Genomic DNA, 22,822 nt, shown 5'->3' on the forward strand with positions numbered 1-22,822 from the left:
ACAATTGTCCTTTAGAGTCTTTTTCTCCCTAATTAGCCTCTTGAATTTGTTATATAGGTTTTCCGTATATAGGATCAGACATGTCCAATCAATTCAGCCATTCTTGTTTGTTTTTCATAAGGTACATTGACAGATTATTTTTACTGCTCAGTTTTTTTCAGAATCACACTTCCTATGTCAAAAAAAAAGGTTTCCAAATACAAGGTTCACATATAACCTACTACGCATTTAGATAAATGTGTTCAAGTCACCTATTCGAAGTAATCTCCAGAGAACACAAACATATTCCAGTATTGCTGCTGTAAACCACAAAATTTATTGAAACTGTTTAACAAAGCTATTTATAATGCTAACAGCACAGTCCTATTGAACATTATTAATGGCAGTAAATTCTCTATTGTGATTGAATTTGATGGTAATTTATGAAAAGATATTATGGATGTGATAGGCCCTAGGTTGCTGTGGAAAAAAGAGTGAACCATCTAAAGTAAAAGAGTACATCTAGTAAAGGACTTTATGCAGAAGTCCTCACATCTTAAGTGACAGAGAGTCTTTCTACTTCCATGTTGAGGCTATGAAAGTCCCTTTGGTTCAATATTATTGGCTCTGATTGTGCCATAATTACACCAGTTTTCATTGTCTATATAACACACTGAAAGAAGATCCTCTGTGGAGCTTTAAGTATCTATTAATCTACCCAAAACAGGTTTTCATGAAATTTGGTTTTTAAAAGAATTACTACCTAGTGAAATTTCAGAACTTTTTTTTTTTTTTTGGAGAGGTTTTTTGCTATAGGGTGCATGCGCTCGCCAGACAGACAGAGACATAGAGACAGAAAGCGAGAAATCACCCCCTAGGGGGGGAGGCCATGCTGCAATCCCTTCTCCTCCGTTCTCCTCTCGGGATCTTGGACACAAACGCATACGTGCCCAGCGTGAGTTTTAAGCCACTGGGTCTGGGACATGAACCGCGGTCGACTACGTGGGAGTCCAGCGACATAGCCATTATGCTAATTGCTGGTCCCTTTCAGAACTATTTTTAACTGGAAGTTTATATAGAAAACTTTGAACAAGAAAGTGGCATTTTAATGGTCAAGAACTGGTCTAAAATTTTATAATTAGAATGGTCTTTTGGAGGAGAGGTTATCTACTTCTGCCTTTCCTTTTACATATAAGAAAACTGAGACCTAAGAAGGATAAGTAAAATTTCTAAGGTTATTAGTAGTAAAGCATAGGGAAAAAAAGGAAAGAGACAGTTCTCTTGGTTATTCGTCTCCAGAGCCTTTTTTTACTGTACCTGAACTTCTGATAATTGTCCTGTCTTTACTTCTTATCCCAATCTGTGATATATTGTTAACTCATTTAAATTTTATATAAAACCCAGTGAAAAAGGTGCTGTTATTTCTATTTTAGTAACTGTTTTCCATTTTGTTTGCAGGAAAAATTACATTGTGGTTGTTATAATAAAAATATCAGTTTGGAAAATAATATACACATATGTAAGTTTATTATAGTAGCAGAATTGAGTTTTCAAATCCCAGATAAATCTAATAGCAAGCTATTTCAGATACTTTCCCTTCTTTTATGGAAAGTATTAGATGTTTTTGGCTCTAGTAGTTTTTTCAAATTCAAGGTGAGTTTTAAATGTTTTAAGGGTAGTAAGAACAAAAAGTGGCATTATGGACTTAAACTACAGTGAAATCAATGAGTGGACATTTCAAAGGTAATTAGCAATGAACTTAGAGATTCTATGGCAAGTCTATACCTACTTGGAAACAGACCTTTGTATTCAACTATGCTTTCTGGTTGGAATAATATCACCCACCTCAACCATCTTCTTTATTCTCTAATCACTCCACCTCTATTTTCCCCCTGCTTATTCTATAGGTTCAGCTCAGGGTTCTCCTTTTCCACTGGTGTTATCCCATAATTCATAATCTACTTAATGTAAGCATTGAGTTGTTCACAAGTGTGTCATTTTCACTAGCTGAATTACTTGAGTATCAGGAATCTTATCAAACTTGATGTCTCAGATACTAAACAGAGACTGACTGGGACAACAGTTATGATTTAAACTACTACAAGAAACTTGAAATTAAAAGTTCATGAAAATCTAAAGAAAATTAAAATCTAAAAAATTTTTGAAATTATGCAGTTTTTTCCTTATACACATTTTCCATGAACTTTTTGATGAGCTCTGATAATCCTGTTTCTAAAGAATTATTTTATTTAACTTTATTTATTTTAATTTGACCAGAGAGGGGAGAGTGAGCAAGAAGGTAAGAAAGCAAGCTGCCAAGTCCAGGTCTCAAACCACGGTCAGCCATTTGGGAGTCCAGTGCCCTTAAAAAACATACCACCTGTTGGCCCTATCTCTTGTAATTTTAATAAGATTGATTTGTTTTGGACTATGTGATTACAGATGCCAATAGAACTTACCATGGGTAGGTCTCAGTGAGGCTGGGATCGCTCTGCAGTAATATAAAATAATTACTTCTTTCTTACAGGAAGATTTTAAGAAGTAGTTAAACAATGTAAATTGGGTAATTCCATTTAGTCGTATCTGTGTTAGGTGTTTTACCTATTTTGTTTACAAAAAATTTCTAAAATACCCATATTCCAAAAGTGGCTTATAAAAACAGATGTAATCTTTTTTCTTTTTTTTTATAAATTTATTAATTTCTGCATGATGTGTATGCTTGCCAGAGAGAGGGAAAGTGAGAAAACACCCCCCGGGGGTGTTGACCATGCTGCAATCCCTTCTTCCCTGTTCTCCTCTCAGGACTTTGGGCATATGTGCATTCTCATTTGTCATGTTTTCCAAGCCACTGGATTTGGGCCTTAGTCATCCATGTGGGATCCAACCACCTAACCACCACTCCACTAGGTGGCTCCAAATACAGTTTTTTAAATACGAAAAAATATGTTCAATGAAAAACATAGTGTGGAACCAGAGATGAGATTAACATAAATAATACCTACTGAAGATTTCTGTATACTTGTTAGAAGTGAGCCATAAATTTACCTCATAATCACCATCATTCTTAGAAAGGAAATGCTCCTTTCCTTCAAAATAGTTTTCTATTTGATAGCTTTTACTATGCAAAATGAACCTGTCCAAGTTTAGTTCTTTTTATTCTTAACTCTTTTGGGGGTTCTGTGAACTTTCACAAGAAAAAAATCTTTTTTACTCACTTCTAATTGTAATATAGCATGTCTGCCATTTATGAATGTAGGCAGCAAAATCTGTGTTACTTAAAGAAAATACAGATATTTCTATATCTTACTGTAGTTCAATATCAGAATATTTATTCTCATCACTATTTTGAAATTATCATAGTTATTAAAATCACTGCTCTATTCTTACTATTTAATATGTTACTAAAGAAATACTTATGTTACTGTGTAATAATGTTTTGAATAGTATTTTGATAATTGTATTTTAGGATAACTAAGTTTCCTTTGTAATTTAATTTACTCATGTAACTTATTATTTTATTTAAAAACATTTTGAAAAGGGACCCTTATACTTCACCAGGCTGCTAAAGTGGTTCATAGTTCAAAAATATTTAAGAACTCTTGATTTAGAGGAAGAAAGTGCACACAGTCATATTAAGTAATCTTCCTTTCAGAATTCATATTCATTCAATAATTTAATATTGTCAGAATGCAGTATGATTAATTTTATTAATTAAACTTATACCTCTCTTGCTAAGATGTTAATATTTGTTTGAAAAATTATTTCAGCAACAATGAACATGCATCTCCTGGATGTTTCTCTTGTGTTATTATATTACAACTAGCACTTCTCTGTAGTTTTAAATTTTTAATAATTTAAGGACCAGCAGATGGAGTAATGGTTACGTTGCTGGACTCCTGCGGTTTGAGTACCTGACCCAGCAGCTTAAACTCATCTGGGCACATGTGCATGCATGCCCAAGATTCCTAGAGGAAAATGGAGAAGAGATTGTGGTATGGCCATCCCCCCTGGGGGGGGGCGTGATTTCTCACTTTTTGTCTCCCTGTCTCTCTCTGGTGAGTGCATGTGCTCTATAGCAAAAAAATCTCTCAAAAAAAATAGTAGTGCTAATTTAATGAGGAACTGATTCTCAAATTAGTTTTCTCTGTTATATATTACACATTTCTTTTCCTTTTTGAAAGAGATTTTTGCTGTAGGGTACATACAGAGAGACAGAGACACAGGAAGGATCACACCACGACCGCCACCAACCCCCCCAAAGGGGATGGTCACCCTACGGTCCCTTCTCCTCCATTCTTGTCTCTGGATCTTGGACACGCATGCCCATGTACCCAGCATGAGTTCTAAGCTACCAGGTCTAGGAATTCAAACCTCAGTTGACTACATGATAGTCCAGGGATGTAACCATTTCACCATCTACTGGTCCCTATATTACACATAATAATGTGTGGAAGTAAAAAGTCTATTATTTAAGATTGACTCTATAGCCTTTAGTGATGAAGAAACATCAGTCAGTTAACCAATTATTTAAGAGTGTAATTTTTGCCCTTCACACTCCAAATCTATTCTCATAATATAGTACTTTCAAGTAAATGAAAAATAACAAAACTAACCCCTTTTTAAATTATTTTTCTAGAGCTGTTTTGTTTTGTTTTGTTACTTGCCTTAGGGTGCATGTTCTTGTGGGTGAGAGAGAGCGAAAGTAAGAAATCATCTGTCAGTGGGGATGGTTACATTGCAATCCCTTCTCCTTCATTCTCCCCCACAAAACCTTGGGCACACACACACACACACACACATATACACATGCCTGGCCTGCGTTTCAAGCCACTGGGTCCAGAACTTGAACTGCAGTCAGCCATGTGGGAGTCCAGCAACGTAACTTCTACACCATCTGCTGGTCTCATTTTTTTCGTTTTTTAGTTTTTGCTATGGGGTGCATGTGCTTGACAGAGACAGAGAGGGGGAACATGAACTACCTCCTTAGAGGGTATGACCACACCACACTGGGCATGTCCCTCAAGCTGCCAGGTTCGAGGACTGAACCACACAGTACAGTAGACTGTGTGGTATTCAGCCTCCTGAATCACCATGCCACCTGCTGGCACCCAAAACACTACTACTAGTATTTAGTTGAATATTCTTTTGTAAGTAAGAACTAGCTATATTGTCACAGACTGATTTTATGTTGACCATTTAGACTGAGTTAATTGTATCTGTTTATATATTTTACTTTAAAAGTTAAACTACAATAAGGCTAGCTGAATATGCTAATAAGTCCCTCAAACTGAAAGCAACAACTTTTTTTAAATGCTGGATAAAATAAGGCAAAAATTCATGTGATGTCAGGAAGCCAGAAAGGTAAGCAGAACACAAAGCTGCTTTTGTCCTGAGAACATTTGTCCAAATTGGCAAACTTACTTTGGTTTCTAAATTCTGCTGATAGAGTTGAATATCCAAAGAAACTATTTTCTCAGTTTGCTGAACCAAAAGTAAATCTGTCCCATTCACCCAGAGGGGACAAATTGAAACCACAAGACATCCCAAGCACAAGTTTATAATCCAAATTTACATCACCAGCGTGGTCTAAAACACTTGAAATCCTGAATTTATTTAGTTGAAAGTGGTCCTCCTCTGTTGCTATTTCAGGTTGCCTAGTAGAAACAAAGAATCTTCATAAATAATTTTTGAAGAAAAATAAACATAGAATAATAAGTACTAAATATGTATGGGAACAAGTCACCGTGACCTTGTAAGCAGGACAGTAAAAACAGACTGATAACAGCTTCAGATATTAAAATTGAGTCATAGTTTATAAAGTAAACTATTTTAAAGAATTTTTTAATTTAAGTTTATTTATTATTGTTACTTTTTAATTTGACCAGAGAGAGAAAGTGTGAAAGTAAGCTTCCAGGTCTGAGACTCAAACTGTGGTTAGCCACATGGGAGTCGAGCACCTTAACGACCACCTCATCTGCCAGCCCTAAAATAAACTATTTTAAAGAAAAAAAAAATTCTGTAAGGAATAGAAACTTTAAAATCTAGCCATTTTAAAAGCCAAAATTAAAATAATTAAAATTTATTTGTTTTTTTTTTTTTTTTGAGAGGTTTTTGCTATAGGGCGTGTGTGCTCGCCTGACAGACAGAGATAGATAGCGAGAAATCACCCCCCAGAGGGAATTGCCACGCCACAATCCCTTCTCCTCCATTCTCCTCTCAGGATCTTGGGCACATGCACCCGACGTGAGTTTAAGCCACCGGGTCCGGGACTCGAACTGCGGTCGACTACGTAGGAGTCCAGTGACATAGCCATTATGCTAACTGCTGGTCCTAAAATAATTAAAATTTAAAAATTAATAATAATTAAAGAAATCCCATGTAAGGGTTGGGTTAGGTTTAAATTAGGGTTAGAGTCAGTGTTTGTCTTCTCTCTCATAAAAGACAGAAACTTGAGGAGAAAAACAATTAAGAGATACTGAGGAATATAAATCCACTGAAAGATATGTGAGACTCTCTTAAACAAAATGATAAGGGGACCAGCAGACTGCATAATGGTTACGCCATAATCAACCAGGGTTCAAGGTCAGACCTGGCGGCTTAAAAATTCATGCCCGGTGCTTGCGCATGCATGCCCAAAATCCCAGGAGGAGATTGGAAGAGAAGGGATTGCGTCGCGGCCATCCCCACTGGGGAGTCGATTTCTTACTTTCAGTCTCTCTGTCTCTGTGTCTCTAGCAAGCACATGTGCCCTATAGCAAAAATCTCTCTCTCAAAAAAAAAAAACTATAAATCATAAATAAATGAATAACTATCCCAAGTCTGTGGATTTAAACATTCAGCGCTATAAAGATGTTAATTTTCCCCAAGTCATCTTTAAGCTTAGTGCTAGTTCTGGTGCAAGTATTCTATACAGCAATGAAAGTGAATTATAGAAACATAGCCAACATTCTGCAAACATATTAATTGAAAGAAGCAAGGCACAAAAACAAATGTATAGTATAAAAAATTATAATATTTAAATATCCAATCATAGTTAGTTAAGACTATAAAGGAAATCAAGTGAATGATTATCACTGAAAGCAGTATAGTGGCTACCATTACAGAAACGAGTACCAGATGTCATGCTTCCACAGTGCAGGCAATGTTTTATTTCTTGACCTGGGTGGTAATTACATGGATGTTTACTGTGTGACTATTCTTTAAACTGTATATCCATGTTTTATGCAAGTAAAAACTGAGGAATTTGAATGGACTAAATACATTGCTGAGAATTATAAATTAGTAAACTAATCCATGATATTAAGTTACTGGTGATTATATCAAAGTTGAATTAACTGAATGATTTAGAATACTCAATCTAAATAGAAAATTCAATTTATATGAAGTATATTTTAAGACTGTCAGATATTTCTTGCTACCCATTTTACTGGAATCTGTGATATATAATTTAGTGTGAAACAGAATTATCTTTTACCACGCTTAGGAAGATCATAGTGCACAAAGCACAGAAGATTTCATCTTTAGCATAACAGTGGGATACAGTATCTACCACTTTTTGAGGATTAACTTACCATATACCAGTCATTGAGCACCGAATGTAATATCTCATTAAATCCTGAAAAAACTCTCTTAGATACCATTATTATCCACATATTACACATTAAGGGACAGGATCAAGTTTCGTTCTTATTCTTAAACACCAAAGCCCCAAGTAAAGATGAATGATTTAATAGTGTGTGTGTGTGTGTGTTTGTGCACTCACACACGTGTGCATGTACGCATACATTGTACATGTATATATACATATATGTAAGATTATTATACACACACATATATACCCACACACATAGTTTGCATATGATAACGGTTTCTCATTTGTTCTAACTAGTTAGGATCTCAGTATTTAAATTTTTACTAATTCAGCAGCAATGCCAGCTACGTGCCAGGCATTTCTGATACTTATCAACTAGATCTTTTATTCTATTAGCAACCTATTCTATAGATATTTGCTAGCTACTTTCTTTCTTAGAATTAGTGTATTATAGTATTTGAAGAACCACTAAGCTCAGATTTACAAATGATTATTTGTTATAGACATCATACAAATTATATAGTAATCTGCTTCCTGATTGGCTGCCATACAGAAAATTACCCCTTGAGCCCTAAGACCAGCTCTTTTCACAGGGAGAGTTCCTACTTGTTGCTTGCAAAAACTGATGGTCATCTGGATGTCATAGAATTACTGAGTTGTTTTGTAGACAGAATAACTAGGCCCACTTTGGTGTAATTGGTATGTTTCTAATGTTTTTTTAGACTACAGTTAGTACCAACCAAAACTGACTGTTTTCCTCCATCTTTATTTGCTGCTACATAGAGCCATATTTTCATTTTCACTAAATTTGCTACTTATTTTTTCTGCTATTTAGACATGAGGAAAGGCTCTTGAACACAGAAGTTTTTCATAACTTAAATACTATTGTATTCAATTCTTTTAAATCATTAAGACAAAATTAAGTCCAAAGACCAACGTTGTTATACTGACTACTGAGAAGTGATTTATGGATAGATTCTTTCAATCACAAAAGCAGTTTCAGGATATCTGAGGATCTGAGTGAGACCTTTTCAGGGTCTCTACCAGAAAAAAATTATTTTCATAACTGTAATATATCATTTGCCTTTTTTAATCCCATACTGTCATGAATATAAAGTTTTCTAGAGATGACCAAGCATGTGGTGTTGCAGCAGCTTGAATATGAACACAGATATGAGTTTTCTATCAAGTTTTCCATTGGTTTTCTATTAAGTCAGAGAGGAAAGAGACTAGAAAATAATCTAAAATAAGGTCTTCCTTTCTACTATTTTTTTAAAAATCTAGTATTTTTCATTTAAAATGTATCATTTATATTAACATATGCATTTGTTTTGTAAATTAATATTTTTTATTTTGTCATTTTAACTTCAAATATGGTAATTATTGATAGATATAGCCTATATAAATGAAAGCTTTTGGGGACTTCAGTAATTTTTAAATGTGGAAAGGGATCCTCAGATCAAAAACTTTAAAAGAACCAGTTGTCTACGTGATCTTTTTTATTCTCAAATATTTGGGTTTTTCTTATACTTTATTTCCCGTTTGCCTTTTATAATATAAATATCTGTTTCCAGGTTGCTACAAGCCTCAGGAAAGATCAGATTACTTGATGTTGGCAGCTGCTTTAACCCATTTCTGAAGTTTGAAGAATTTCTAACAGTCGGCATAGACATTGTACCTGCTGTAGAGGTGTGCCAAGTTTTGTTTTATTTCTAAATTTGAATATTTTACAAAGGAAAAGTTCTGTTTTTACATTCCTAAAGTAACAGATAATTTCTATTACTGGTGAATACAGATAAAACAGATGTGATATTTGATAAGAGGTTATTTATGTTCAAAACTAAATATATTGTACAAGTTTTCGAGCATTTATTTAACCATTATTAATATGGCCAGTACCATATTTGTCTTTATGTCTTTCATTTCTTGTTTACCATCTAAGTAGGCATAATCTGGAACTGCACTATAGTGAAATCAGAAGCATTTGTAGATTGCAGTATTTCTGGACAGCTGTAGTGTTTGGGCTTTGCATTTTATTTGATTTGGTTTATTTATTTTTTTTTTAGGGCATCTCTTTCTGAAATGTACTATCTTGTACAGCTTTTAATGTAACGGTGGAAGGAGATAAGGACATTGGATTGGAGTCAACCAGAATTTATTAACTAGAGTAAATGAAGCTACTTATCTTCACATAAACTGTTTTCTCAACTTTTTTAAGAGGGTTATAAGAATAAGCAGTCAGCACACACCTGGCCTGACACATTCTAAGCCCTCAATAAATGACAGATACTATCCTTACCTTAGAGAACACTGTAGTCAATTTTTGTGAGGGTATGAGTTCAGTAAAGCAAGAGAACCCCCTTATCTGTTAGTTTTCTTTTATCCATATGATGCCTCAAATTTGTGTTAAGGGTATTATTTGAAGGTGGGTGACTCCAAGGCAGGCTAAAATTTTCCTGTATAACAAATTATAATGTTTGCCATTTTCCTTTTGATATCACATCAGACATAAATTAAAATTCACAAATCATTGACTGGCCCCTTACCACAGTAGTTGAATGCTATGCAGAGGAGCTGAATCCCACATGGCTGACTGCGTTTTTGCCAGCAACATGCATGATGAGTGTGTATGCACACATGTCCAAGATCCTGGTGGGATGTGGAAGTAAAGAAGCAAGGATTGGGGCATGACTGGGCCCATTAGATGGGACCTCCACCAGCCCCCAGTACATGGACCCTCTGTCATAAAAATAAATAAATAAAAATTGTATTTTTAGTGTTATAAAGAAAATAAACTCCTTGGGGTAGGATATTTTTCCTCCATTGCTATATTCTTGCATTTAGAAAAGAGCCTAGCACATTAAGTACTTTTAAAACAAAAGAGTAGAATGTTACTTTCAACCTATTTTTGAATCTCTCTATCATCATTTTCTGCTCTCAGTCTCAGTGTTCTCATCTGTACAATATTAATAATGGGCCATGTTTCATAGGATGTTGGAATGTTTCCTTGAGAAAATGTTTCATGTTTTCTGTAAATACCACCTACCTTAGTACCTGTTTTATAGTGAGTGCTAAAGAAACACTTGGGGTTATTATTGAAAGTTCTTGTATGAAGAGCCAAATTTTATATGACTATGTATCATTTTAATAGGGGCGTCTATATTGACACTCACGTTATCTCTGATAAGATAACTGTTCTTAGCTTTTCATTGCAAAGACTTTCTATGTCATCAGGAACTATGTATAATGTATGGATTCTCAGCCCTTCTTCAAGACACACATTAGAGATGTCCTTCAGGGCTTTGAAAATATGACCATTTGTTCTGAAACTAAGGCTTAAATATTATTCTTAAAGTATAAAATTTGTTTACAGGTAGGGTTATAAACTTTCATCTATATAGTCATTAGGAAGGCAAAAGAACTGCTGTGTATGAATTCAGTAGTATAGAATCAGACACTAACAGTTCTGGAACTCTGTAACTAATTCTAATACAAAGTAAGAGAGACTTATTCTTCCAGTCAAGATGGAATAACAGAGACCCAGAGACTTCTGTCCCTAAAGCAACAAAAAGTGGACAAACTATGTGAAGTAATAGAGAAGACATTGAATATCAGGTAATGAAGGACAGTGTCCCCTGAGAGACTGAAAACAAGGTGAGCCCTACAGTTACATTAGCATATTGATTTAAGAGAGTTTCTAGGACATAGCACAGAAAGGGGGAATCCAAACAAAGCCCAGCTAATTTCCTGATTTGTAGAGATGGAGCTGAAGAGTCTTTTAACACCAAGGCAGATAGTGTTCATGGGACAAAGTACCAAAAATGAGAAAGCTGAGCAGAGGAAAAATTTCAGAGACCTGCAAAGGGTCCTCTTGGAGTACTCATCTGCATACTGATAACATATTTGTGAGAAAATGACATAAGATTAGATTAAGTGCTACCTGAAAGGATTAGGAGTTAAGAGTGCCCAGCATTCACACAGGCTTGAAATAGTACCTGTTCCCACCAATCACAGTGGAAAATTCAAGATTTCACAAGACTTTGGGTAGAGTACACAGAAGGATCTTGCCTCAGTAGTGGAGTATAATTAACATTAGACAGAACACTGCACCAGTCCCACCCATTAAACATTAAAATCAAGAAGTAAAAAAGATCAGACCGTCTCCAGGCATCTTAACTACATACCAGTGCAGAGCTCAAAAATATTTATGTTGATTCATAGCCTTCTAGTACTCACCAAAGTAAAGGCACCATTACAACGTCCTATAAAACTTGTCATCAAAAAAACCAAGAACTTATCAACCATGCAAAGAAACAGGTGAATAGGACCCACAGTGAGGAAAAAAAAAATAAGCTGACAAAAAAACAACCTAAAACTGACAAAATACTGAAATTAGGATAAATGGACATTAAAATTGGAATATTACACAATTTGAGAAAATTCGTTGAGCCAGACAATTATATGTATACTTTCATATGTGTTAATGTTTCAATAAAGTGTTAATTTATCATTAAAAAAGAAAATAGAATATTATAACTGTATATACAAAAAGTTAAGTAGATACATGGAAGATATTTTAAAATACATAAATCTGATATACAGAAATGTATCCTGCAATGTGTGATATGAAACATATAACAGATGAAATTAATCTATGTGAGATGTTGCAGAAGAAAAGCTAAATTAAAGACAAGACAATAGAAACTATCCAAAATGAAACAGAAAAGAAAAATGTTAAAACACAAGAATATCCATAAGACTATTTAAGCAGCCAAATATAAGCATAATTGAAGTCCCCAAAAGGGGGATATTTCAAAAAGTAATGGCCAAAATTTTTCTCCTTCTGATGAAAGCTATAAACTCACAAACCCCAAACACAAGGAACATGGAGAAAATTACACAAGGAACGTTCTAATCAAACGTCTAAAACCAGTGACAAAATTTGAAAAGCAACCAGAAATTTTAAGGCATGTTAAAGTATTGAACTTAAAAAAATTTTTTTTTCACCTAGAATTTTATATACAACAAAATATCTGTCAAAGTGAAGGTATACTGAAGATAGTAGATGTACAAAACTGAAAGAATTCAAGTTAATAATTTATTATATATCCAAAATAGCTAAAAGAGGTTGTTTTGTTTTTGTTTTTGTTTTTGTTTTTTGTGGAGAGGTTTTAGCTATAGGGCGCATGCGCTTGCCAGACAGACAGAGCGACAGAGAGACAGAAAGCGAGAAATCACCCCCCAGGGGGGATGGCCATGCCGCAATCCCTTCTCCTCCATTCTCCTCTTGGGATCCTGGGCACGCACGCACACGCACCCGGCGTGAGTTTTAAGCCACCGGGTCCGGGATACGAACCGCAGTCGACTACGTGGGAGTCCAGTGACATAGCCATTATGCTAACTGCTGGTTCCCTAAAAGAGGATTTTTTAATGATTCCAGTGTAAAGTAGTGATAAACATTTGAGATAATGGATATGCTAATTATCCTGATTTTATCATTACATATTATATGCATGGACTGAAAAAAATTACACTGTATTCCATATATATGTACAGTTATTACATGCCAATTAAAATTTAAAAATTTAACATTAGAAAAGTTGTACGAAAATGTCAATAAAGAATTGCTGGCAGGGCTAGCAGGTGGCATAGGTGGCATCCATGGGACTCCACATGCTGACTGTAGCCATCCTCCCTAAGGGGCTGATTTCTCACTTTTTTTCTCACTTCCTCTCTCTCTCTCTCTCTCTCTCTCTCTCCAGTAAGTTCACTAACCCTATGACAAAAACCTGAGGGAAGGGAAGAAAAAGCATTGGCTTAGTACGTGGTTACTAGACTATAGTACAGGAAGCCACATGGTTATCCATAGGTTCAGATCCCCAGGTTGGTTTGAAAACGTTCTAGGCACACATAGGGTATCCAAGATCATTAGGAGCTTGAGGACTAGAGAAAGGAGTTCGTGACATGATGAGATCTTGTCGGGTGTGCTCTCTCATAAATAGAAATATAAGGGAAGGGAAGAAAAGGAGAGAGAAGGGGGGGAAAGAAAGAAAGGAAGGGGATAGGGTAAAGAAATAGTTTTAGCCAGGTAAAAATAGAGATTTACAGAAAGAAATTAGAGAGTAGTGGAAATTATAACTACATGTAAATATACAAGATTTTCTCTTGGTATTTATACTCTAAAAAAGGTATTTAGAGGCCAGCAGGCATTGTAGTGGTTCAGGCACTGGACTCCCTTATGGCTGATTGCAATCTTGGACCTGACCTGGTGGCTTGAAACTCACACTGGGTGTGTGTGTGCCCAAATTCCCAATTGGAGAATGGAGGAGAAGGGATTGCAGTGTGGCCATACCCTCTCGGGGGTGATTTCTCACTTAAGAAGATATCTGACTATTGTTATGGATTCAGTTGTGTCCCTTCTCCCCTGACCAAAAAAAAAAAAAAGATTAGTTGGAATTCTAACCCACCCAGTATGTGACTTTATTTTAACACAGGAACTTTAGAGATAATCAGGTTATAATAAGGTCAGTAGAGTAGTTTCATATCCATTATGACTGTAGTGTCCTTATAAAAAGGAGAAATGTGGACTCAAACAAGCAGTTAGGGAGAACGACATGTGAAGATGAAGGCAGGTATCAGAGCAATGCATCCATGTGCCAAAAGACACTAAAGATCTCTAGTGAAACACTAGAAGTAAAGCTAGAGACATGGAATAAATTCCTCCTCACAGCCCTCAGAAGGAAACAGCCCTCCTGAAGTCTTGATCTTAGAGTTCTATTCAGACCTGTGAGAATAAATTTCTGTTGGTTCAGCCACTCAATCCATGGTACTTTGCTACAGCAGCCCTAGCAAACTAATACAACCATTTAAGCAAAAATAATGTAGGGAAGGACTTATTATGTACCTAAAAATTAAAATGTCTAACAGTAGCACAAACACCCATGGTGGTACAAGCAGTTAGGAGTGCTGCTCTGTGATGCTAAAGCCAAATGGAAGACTCTGGGTTCACATCCTGAGTCTACTTATACATGTCAGGCCCACCTGTGATTCTGGCTTCTTTGTAAGTATCTGTCTATCTCCCTCTCTTGGGAAACAGATAAACCTTAAAATAATGATTTCTCAGGGAGAGGAGCAGCTCCATGGCCCATTGATTAAAGCAACTGGATTCCTTATGGCCAACCATGCCATTCAAGTCCTGTATCCATTAGCTTTAGAAACATGCCAGGCATGTTCATATACATGCCCAGAATATCAAAGGACCAAGTGATAGAGAAGGGATTGTGACATGGTACCCATGGGAAGTACTTCCTTTCCCTCTCTCTCTATCTCTCTGTCTCTCTCTGGCAAATGCACATACCCTTTAGCAAAGTAAATACTGATATTTTTTTTCTTTTTAGAAAAGATGGCATGGGAGAATTGGAAATATACTATTTTAAGGTTCTTATGCTGTACATGAAGTGGTATAATATTTGAAGGTAGACTACAATAAGTTAAAGATGTATATTGTAAATCCTAAAGCAACCTCTGAATAAAAATTATAGCTAATAAGCCAACAAGGGAGATAAAATGAAATTTAAAAGAATCAGTTATCCAAAAGGTGGCAGGAAAGAGACAAAGGGGACCAAACAGGTGGGATAAATAAAAAAAATAGCAGGATTATAGATTTCAACCAAAGTATATCAATAATCGTGTTAAATAGAAATGGCTTAAATACTTTTATTAATGTCAGGGATTGTCAGATTGAAAAAAAAGCAAGACTCAAGTACATATTATGTATAAAAAATGCACTTCAGTTATACAAACACAAATATACTGAAAGCTAAAAGATAGAGAAAACAAAGCTGATTAAAATCAGTCAGGTAGATGTCAGAGCAAAGAATGTTAGCATGGATAAAGATGGTCATTAGATAATGATAAAAGGAACAGTTCATCAAGAGTTTATGACAGTCTTAAACATCTATGAACTTAATAATAGCTTCTAAATACATAAACCAAAAAGTGATAAAATATCAAGGAAAAATACATTTATAAAATTACAGTTGGAGATTTCAGTACTATAAATAATTCACAAAATAAATAGGACATCAGTTGAAGAACTCACAATGGAAATTCAAACATTTTTGAAATGAAGGTATAGATATGAATGAGATATTAAACTACATAAGGAGCCATATTAGTCCTGGGGAAAGTGAATAGCATTAAACCCTTTATTAAAAAGTAACATCAATTTTTCAACTGGGAATACTTTTTTAAAAGAGCACATTTAAACCAAAATACAAGAAAGAAAATAAAGATCGTAATAGAAATCAAATGAAATAGAAAAATAGTAGTGAAAATTGATAAATGCAAAAGCTAGTTTTTTGATAAGTTTAATAAAACTGATAAATCTCTGGTCATACTTAATCAGGAAATAGAGATTTTAACAATATTAAAAAGATAACAAAAATTGTGACAACTTTATGCCAACAAATTCTACAATTTTAATAAAGTGGACAAATTCTTCAAAGTACATGTATCACTCAAGAGAGCTTTCTCACTCATGAAGAATTAGCTATGAATGGCTTTAAATATATTAAAGAAATTTGAATTGGCAGTAGAAAAACCTCTTCACAAAGAAAATTCTTGAACAGATGGCTTCACTGTTAAAAGAAACCAAACTGTTAAGGAAAAAATAATACCAATTATAGATACACTCTTCCATAAAATTAAAATGGATGGAATTCTTTTATAAGGCCATTACCCTGATAAGGAAACCACTGACATAGAACAAGAAAACTACAGACCAGTTTTTTTTTTTTTTTTTTTTTTATGAATATAGGTGCAAATGTTCTATACAAAATTCTACTAAATTGAACCCAACAGTATTTTTTTCTTAGAATTATTTAATTTTTTTATTATTCATATTATTATTTTAATTAACTATAGGGCATATGCACTCACCAGAGAGGGAGGTGGTGAGTGAGAAACCAAGCCACCAGGTCTGGGACTCAAACCATGGTTGGCCATGTGGCAGTCCAGTATCTTAACCACCATGCCACCTGCTGTCCCCAACAATATTTTTTAAAGATAATTTATCATGGCTAAGTTTGGTTTATCTCAGAAGTGCAGTATTTAGTTAATGGTAAAAAAAAAAAAAAATCAATCTATTCACCATTATACCTCACCAAAAAGGAAAATCCATGTTATTATCTCAGTGGCACAAAATGCTTGATAAAATTCAACATCCTTTCCTGATTAATAAAAAAAATTAAAATAAAAATGCATAGTAGAACATGGAGATCTGAAAAAACTACAGCTAAACATCATCCTTAACGGTAAGTAAAAAATATTTTTTCCATAAGAGCTAGAATAAGATAAAGATTTTTACTGAGCATTGAATTAGATTCTATCTAATCAGTAAAGCAAGAAAAAAAAAACACAATAAATGGCATCTAGAGAAGAAAGGAAAAAGTAAAACTATTCACAATTGACATTGATTATTCCATGGAATTCAAAGAAGCTACTAGAACTCAGCAAGGTTGCATGACATAAGATTAATATACAGAAATCAATTAGAAATAGATTTTAAAACTGCCTTTTACAATAGCCTCGAAATATAAATATTGCATATGTAAGCATTTGTATTTATAAATTGGATTAAAAAGTGTATGAAAACCGCTATTGAAATGACAAATTGAGAGAAAATAAAGAAGACATAAGTTAAGTAGGAAAATATGCCATGTTCATTGGTAGAGAAACTCAGTAGTGTTCACATTTCAATTTTCCCAATTAATGTATAGATTCAGTGCAATCCTGATCAAAATCCTCATGGACGCTTTGGTAGAAATGGGTAAACTTATTCTAAAATTTGCATGGAAATTCAGAGGATCCGTTCTAGCTCAAACAATTTTGGAAAAAAAAAAGTGTTGGAACAGACTTCAAAATTTAATATAAAGCTACAATAATCAAGACAGGTGGTAGTGATAACAGGATTATCAATAAAATGTAATAGAGGGTCCCTAACTAGGCCCAAATTTGTAAATTACTGATTTTCAACCAACATGCAAAAGATAGACTTTTCAGCAAATGATGTTGCAGCAGTATACAAAAGAAAAATAATTTCAGATCACATACTATATAAAAACAATGAACTCAAAAGAGATCATAACTCTAAATGGAAAACCTAAAACTAGAAAACATCTAGAAGAAAAAAAAATTAAGAAAATCTTTGTGGCCTTGTCATAGGAAAAGTTTTCTTTAACATTAACTCCAAAAGAAAGATCTAAGAAAGAAAATATCTATTGATTTCAACAAAATCAAAAACTTTAGTTCTTCCCAAGTTACTAGTAAGAGAATAGAAAACAAGCCATATCATATTGAGAGAAAATATTTGCAAGTCTTACATCTAATAAAGGATTTATACCCAGAATAAACTCCATAATAAAAATTGTAATAAATTTTTAAAATTTTTCTAATTTAAAGCAATTATTTTTAAATGGGCTAAATATTTGAACACTACCAATGAAGATATCTGGATAGCAAATAAGTCTGGAAAGACGATAAATAGCAGCCCTCTTTGAATGCACAAATTAAAACCACAATGTATCATTATACCCCTATTACAATTACTAAAATTAAAAAGATTAGTCATACTGAATTGAGGATTTAGATGTAGAATTTTTCTATACTCCTGGTGATAATGTAAAACTGTAGAAACTGCTTTTGAAAATAGTTCAGGAGTTCCTCTAAAGATTAACATTTACCATACAAGGGAACTTCAAAAAGTTTGTTTAAAAAAAAAAAGAAAAATTAAAGTGCAAATTTATTTCAATGTAAAAAATTGAAATCTATGCATAGTTTTTCATAATACATATTTTCCATGAGCTTTTTGAAGACCCCCTCCACGATCCAGCCACCCCTCTCCTGGATATTTACTGAAGGTAAATGAAAGCATGTCTATTTCAAAGTCTTGAACAGGAACACTTACAGCAGCTTGAGTTTGTAATCACCCAAAACTATAAACAACCTAATGTCTGTAAACAGTTGTATAGGTAAACCAATAGCAATTGATACAGTGGGATACCATTCCACAATTTTAAAAGAAGGAATAAATTGTTAATACTTGCAAATAGAGAAATAAAAGGTTATGATAAATCTCAAAATAATTGTGCTGAGTGAAAGAAGCTAGGCAAAGTAATAGTGAATTCTGTATTACTCTATTTATATAAAATTCTAGGAAATACAAGCTATGGTAATAAAAATCATATCAATTTTCTAAAAAAAAAAATGCAAGGAAGGATTATAAAGAGGCAAAAGGAAAACTTGGGGAGTTTTGGGACTATTCATTAACTTGATCAAAAAAAACAGTTTTACCAGTATATAGTTATGTCAATACTTATAAAAGGGAACACTTTAAATATGCTTTTATGTCAGTTATACTTCAGTAAAACTGTCTTTAAAAAAAATAAAAAGACAAAAACAAAGGGGGGAAAAAAAATCTTTTTCCAGGTAATAGAACATTATGTTTCCCTTTTCCTAATATATATTCCAGATTATTACGTACCCAGTTTACCCATGTACAACAATGTGGCACTAAGGTATTGACTCATATCTTTTTAAATAGTAGCTATTGCCATCTGATAAGGGTAACAAATTTTATGTAATTTTACAACTCCTTTCCTTATTCTGTCTTCTTTCTATAGTTTTAATATGCAGCAAATTATGCAATGTTGTTTATGCCTTTAGTTGTAGTATTTCCCATGGTAATTGCCTAAAGTTAATATATATAGTTTCTTTCAAAACAAGGATTAACTTTTACAGAACAAAAGGGGTATTAAATTACTTATTTTTCAGGTTTGTTTTATTTATGATAGCACTTGTATTCATACTTGGTGCAGGGTGGGACGGGTCACCTTGATACAATCTCATCATCATACCAGAATTGTCTTTCTTCAGCCCTTCAGCTCCTCAGGAATTTGGGCACACGTGCAAATATCTGGCCTATTTTCAGGTCAGCTCAGGGATCTAAACCTACTATTAGCCACATGGCTTCCAGCACTTCATTTTAGTTTGCTACCGACTGTACCATCAGGCTGGAACTAAAATTGCTTTTTAAATAATTAAAGTTAATAATTTAAAAGGCCTCTTTCATGACCTTAAAAGTTTTGGCATTCATTTTGCTTGTACAAAGCAAAATGTGACTATCATTACCCTCTTTGGTATCTTTTATTTATTTCATTTCATGGTATTTCTTGTTTAAAGTTTTTATATATATATTAGCCTCTTTTTGGTAACTGTAAATGTTAAAGTGAATGTAAAAATGACTTAAGTTTTCTGTAAACTCAACTAAATTCAGTACCAATTAAATCCCTGAAAATATATACTTTGAAATTATGTATAATTTTAGACCATCAGGATTATTTTTTAATGATGACTAGAAATTCTCTGGATTTAATTATTCTAAGATTTTTGTAGAAGTTTAAGTTGAATGAGTCTGCAGGCTTCATAATTTAGAAATGTGCATAATCAAAGCAGGAATTATATAGAAATGCTGCAAAATATGAAATAGTTTGGCATAAAATATGTTTATTAAGGTGGAAATAATTTTAAAATTCTTAATCTGTCCTGTTCTCTTTTTGCAGAGTGTATATAAATGTGATTTCCTGAACTTACAGCTTCAGCAACCACTGCAGCTTGCACAGGATGCTATAGATGCTTTTTTGAAGCAGCTGAAAAACCCCATTGATTCTCTTCCTGGAGAACTTTTCCATGTGGTTGTTTTTTCTCTCCTCCTTTCTTATTTCCCATCACCTTATCAGCGGTGGATTTGCTGCAAGAAAGCCCATGAACTCTTAGTGTTAAATGGCTTATTACTTATCATCACACCTGATTCCTCTCATCAGAATCGTCATGCTATGATGATGAAAAGCTGGAAGATTGCTATAGAGTCTTTGGGCTTTAAACGCTTCAAGTATTCAAAATTTTCACATATGCATCTGATGGCGTTTAGGAAAATCTCCCTAAAAACTACAAGTGACTTGGTCAGTAGGAACTATCCAGGGATGTTATATATTCCTCAAGATTTCAACAGTATAGAAGATGAGGAATATTCTAATCCTTCCTGCTATGTTCGATCAGATATAGAAGATGAACAACTAGCATATGGTTTCACAGAGCTCCCTGATGCTCCTTATGACTCAGATTCTGGAGAAAGTCAAACCAGCTCTATTCCTTTCTATGAGCTAGAGGATCCCATATTACTTTTAAGTTAGTATTAAAGCAAAAGGCCCTTTCAGTCCAGACTCCTAAACTAGTTGCTTACACTAATCAGAAATATTAACATGAACTCAGTACTTAAAACCTGATTTGCATAGAAGAAATGCAAAGGTTTACAGAGTTTGCTATTTTTTTCTACTTCTGAATTTTAAAATTTATTCTTATATAGAAAGCTTAAAGTTTCATGCAGAGTGACTCCTGTCATAGCAGAAACCACTGTTTAGCATTTAGCACTAAGATATCATAGAAAGGTACCTTTTTCTCTTTAGTGCTATTGTGAAAAATGAAGCATAATTTACTATATATTTTCCTTTTCTTCAACTTTTCAATGTTGACTTTAAACCATTACAATGGGAAACTTTAAAATATGTAGAAAGCTGTAGATTGCACTTTGATGACTCACAACTTAATTAAATGTGACAGAGATAGATTGGCTTAGTTGTTTTGTAATGCACTTATCTTTTACTTTTTTCATCTAAATTGTATCTGTTACAGAAAGCCCTTTCCTGTTCGCTTTTGTCTGATGACCCAGTATTTCCCAGCCTTTTAGGAATTGGTGATAAATCTTCATTCTCATTTGACAGCATCAGACATTGGGAGAGAGATTGGCCCCAATTTACGTATTTTAATTTTTTTTAGCACAGTATGATAAACACCATTGCCAAAGTAGTATTTTCTTACCTTCCTTGTTGATTTGGGCCTTGGTGTTAAGTAGATTTATCCATGAGTTCACTTTCACTTTTATAAAATTTGGGTTTCATTTACAAAATTTCTATTTAAGCAAGGAACGATGTAATACTCAATACTGACCTAAAACACCTTTGTGAAAGGGTTTGCACTTGTAAAAGAGTTTATGTTCTTTTGAGAAAAACTTTGACAGGTCCTGCCTTTCTGTTAAGGAGGTGCTGCACTACAAGTTTGGATTATACAGAAGAATTTAAAATTAACCGTCTGCTAGTAATCTTATAAAATGATTTTGACCTTTTGGTATCCTAATTTTTTCTACATTCTAGCAGAAAATTTTCTTGGAATATATAACTGTTAGTTGGCTGTGGGAATTTTCCCTTTCCACATTGATAAATGCCTTTCTGTGTTTCTGAATCAGAAGCAAATGATAAAGGAGAAATATATGTTCAAACAAGACAAGATTAGTTTAAACAGCTAAGAGCATTTAGTCCACATTGTCTTGTCAGCCAGCAATTGTCATGTAAACTATCATTTTTAAGAGTGCCACTGTGTGGATTTTTTTTTCAAGTGGTTATTACATTAAAATTACCTCATACTGAGGTTTTTGCACTGAAATATCACAGTTTCAGATTTCATGGTTAATGTAGTGTGTATGTGTGTGTGTATGTGTTTTTTAAAGGAAACTTGGATTTTCAATAGTTAATCCTAAATTTCATAAACTGCACTTCTTTACTCTGGTAAAAAAAAAAAAAAAAAAAAAAAAAAAAAAAAAAAAAAAAAAAAAAAAAACGATGTTTTTGTGCTTATTGTGAATTGCTGTAGTTAACTTTGAATGTCGAACTTTATTTACAAATACAAAACTTATCCTTTAGATATAAATGATCGAGTGTATGTTCCCAGTATTTCAAATTAAATTTTACATGCTAAATTAATGAAAGTAACAAGACTGTAGTTAACCTAAAAAAAAAGTCTATTGACTAAATGCAATAAATGATGAATTACCCAAATACGCCAGGAGTAACTTGAAATTTTTCGTTTACTTTCAATAGCATAAGATTCCTTAATAATTAGGTTTGATGTTCCTTTCTAGTTAAGCCCTGTAGGATCATGTCTTATAGCTTCCTAAAGAGAAAAAAAAAAAAGGCACTGTGTTCAGGATAATAGGAAACTGTGTTTCCATAGTACCTCTTTTACCATACCATTTGTTTCATTGATTTGGCTAAATCCAATATTAAGAGCAAAAACAGAAAAACATCAAATGAAAGTGCATTGAAAGTAAACGAAACAGTGCTTTTGAAAGGCCGATGTGAG

At 33.8% G+C, this 22,822-nt stretch overlaps 1 protein-coding gene across 1 annotated transcript in view; it reads left to right on the forward strand.

The window, feature by feature from the left end:
* The window catches only part of SAMTOR (S-adenosylmethionine sensor upstream of mTORC1), a gene marked incomplete at its 5' end in the record, with an annotated part of 81,940 nt that extends 59,663 nt beyond the window's left edge, over nucleotides 1-22,277 (forward strand). Inside the window, 2 exon segments of the mRNA XM_014588184.2 lie at nucleotides 9,145-9,259; nucleotides 20,191-22,277. Of these exon segments, the coding sequence (XP_014443670.1) occupies nucleotides 9,145-9,259; nucleotides 20,191-20,820 (745 nt within the window).
* Nucleotides 22,278-22,822: the final 545 nt, after the last annotated feature.

This window comes from Tupaia chinensis, unplaced genomic scaffold, assembly GCF_000334495.1.
Source record: "Tupaia chinensis unplaced genomic scaffold, TupChi_1.0 Scaffold000264_1, whole genome shotgun sequence".
Lineage (NCBI taxonomy): Eukaryota > Metazoa > Chordata > Mammalia > Scandentia > Tupaiidae > Tupaia > Tupaia belangeri.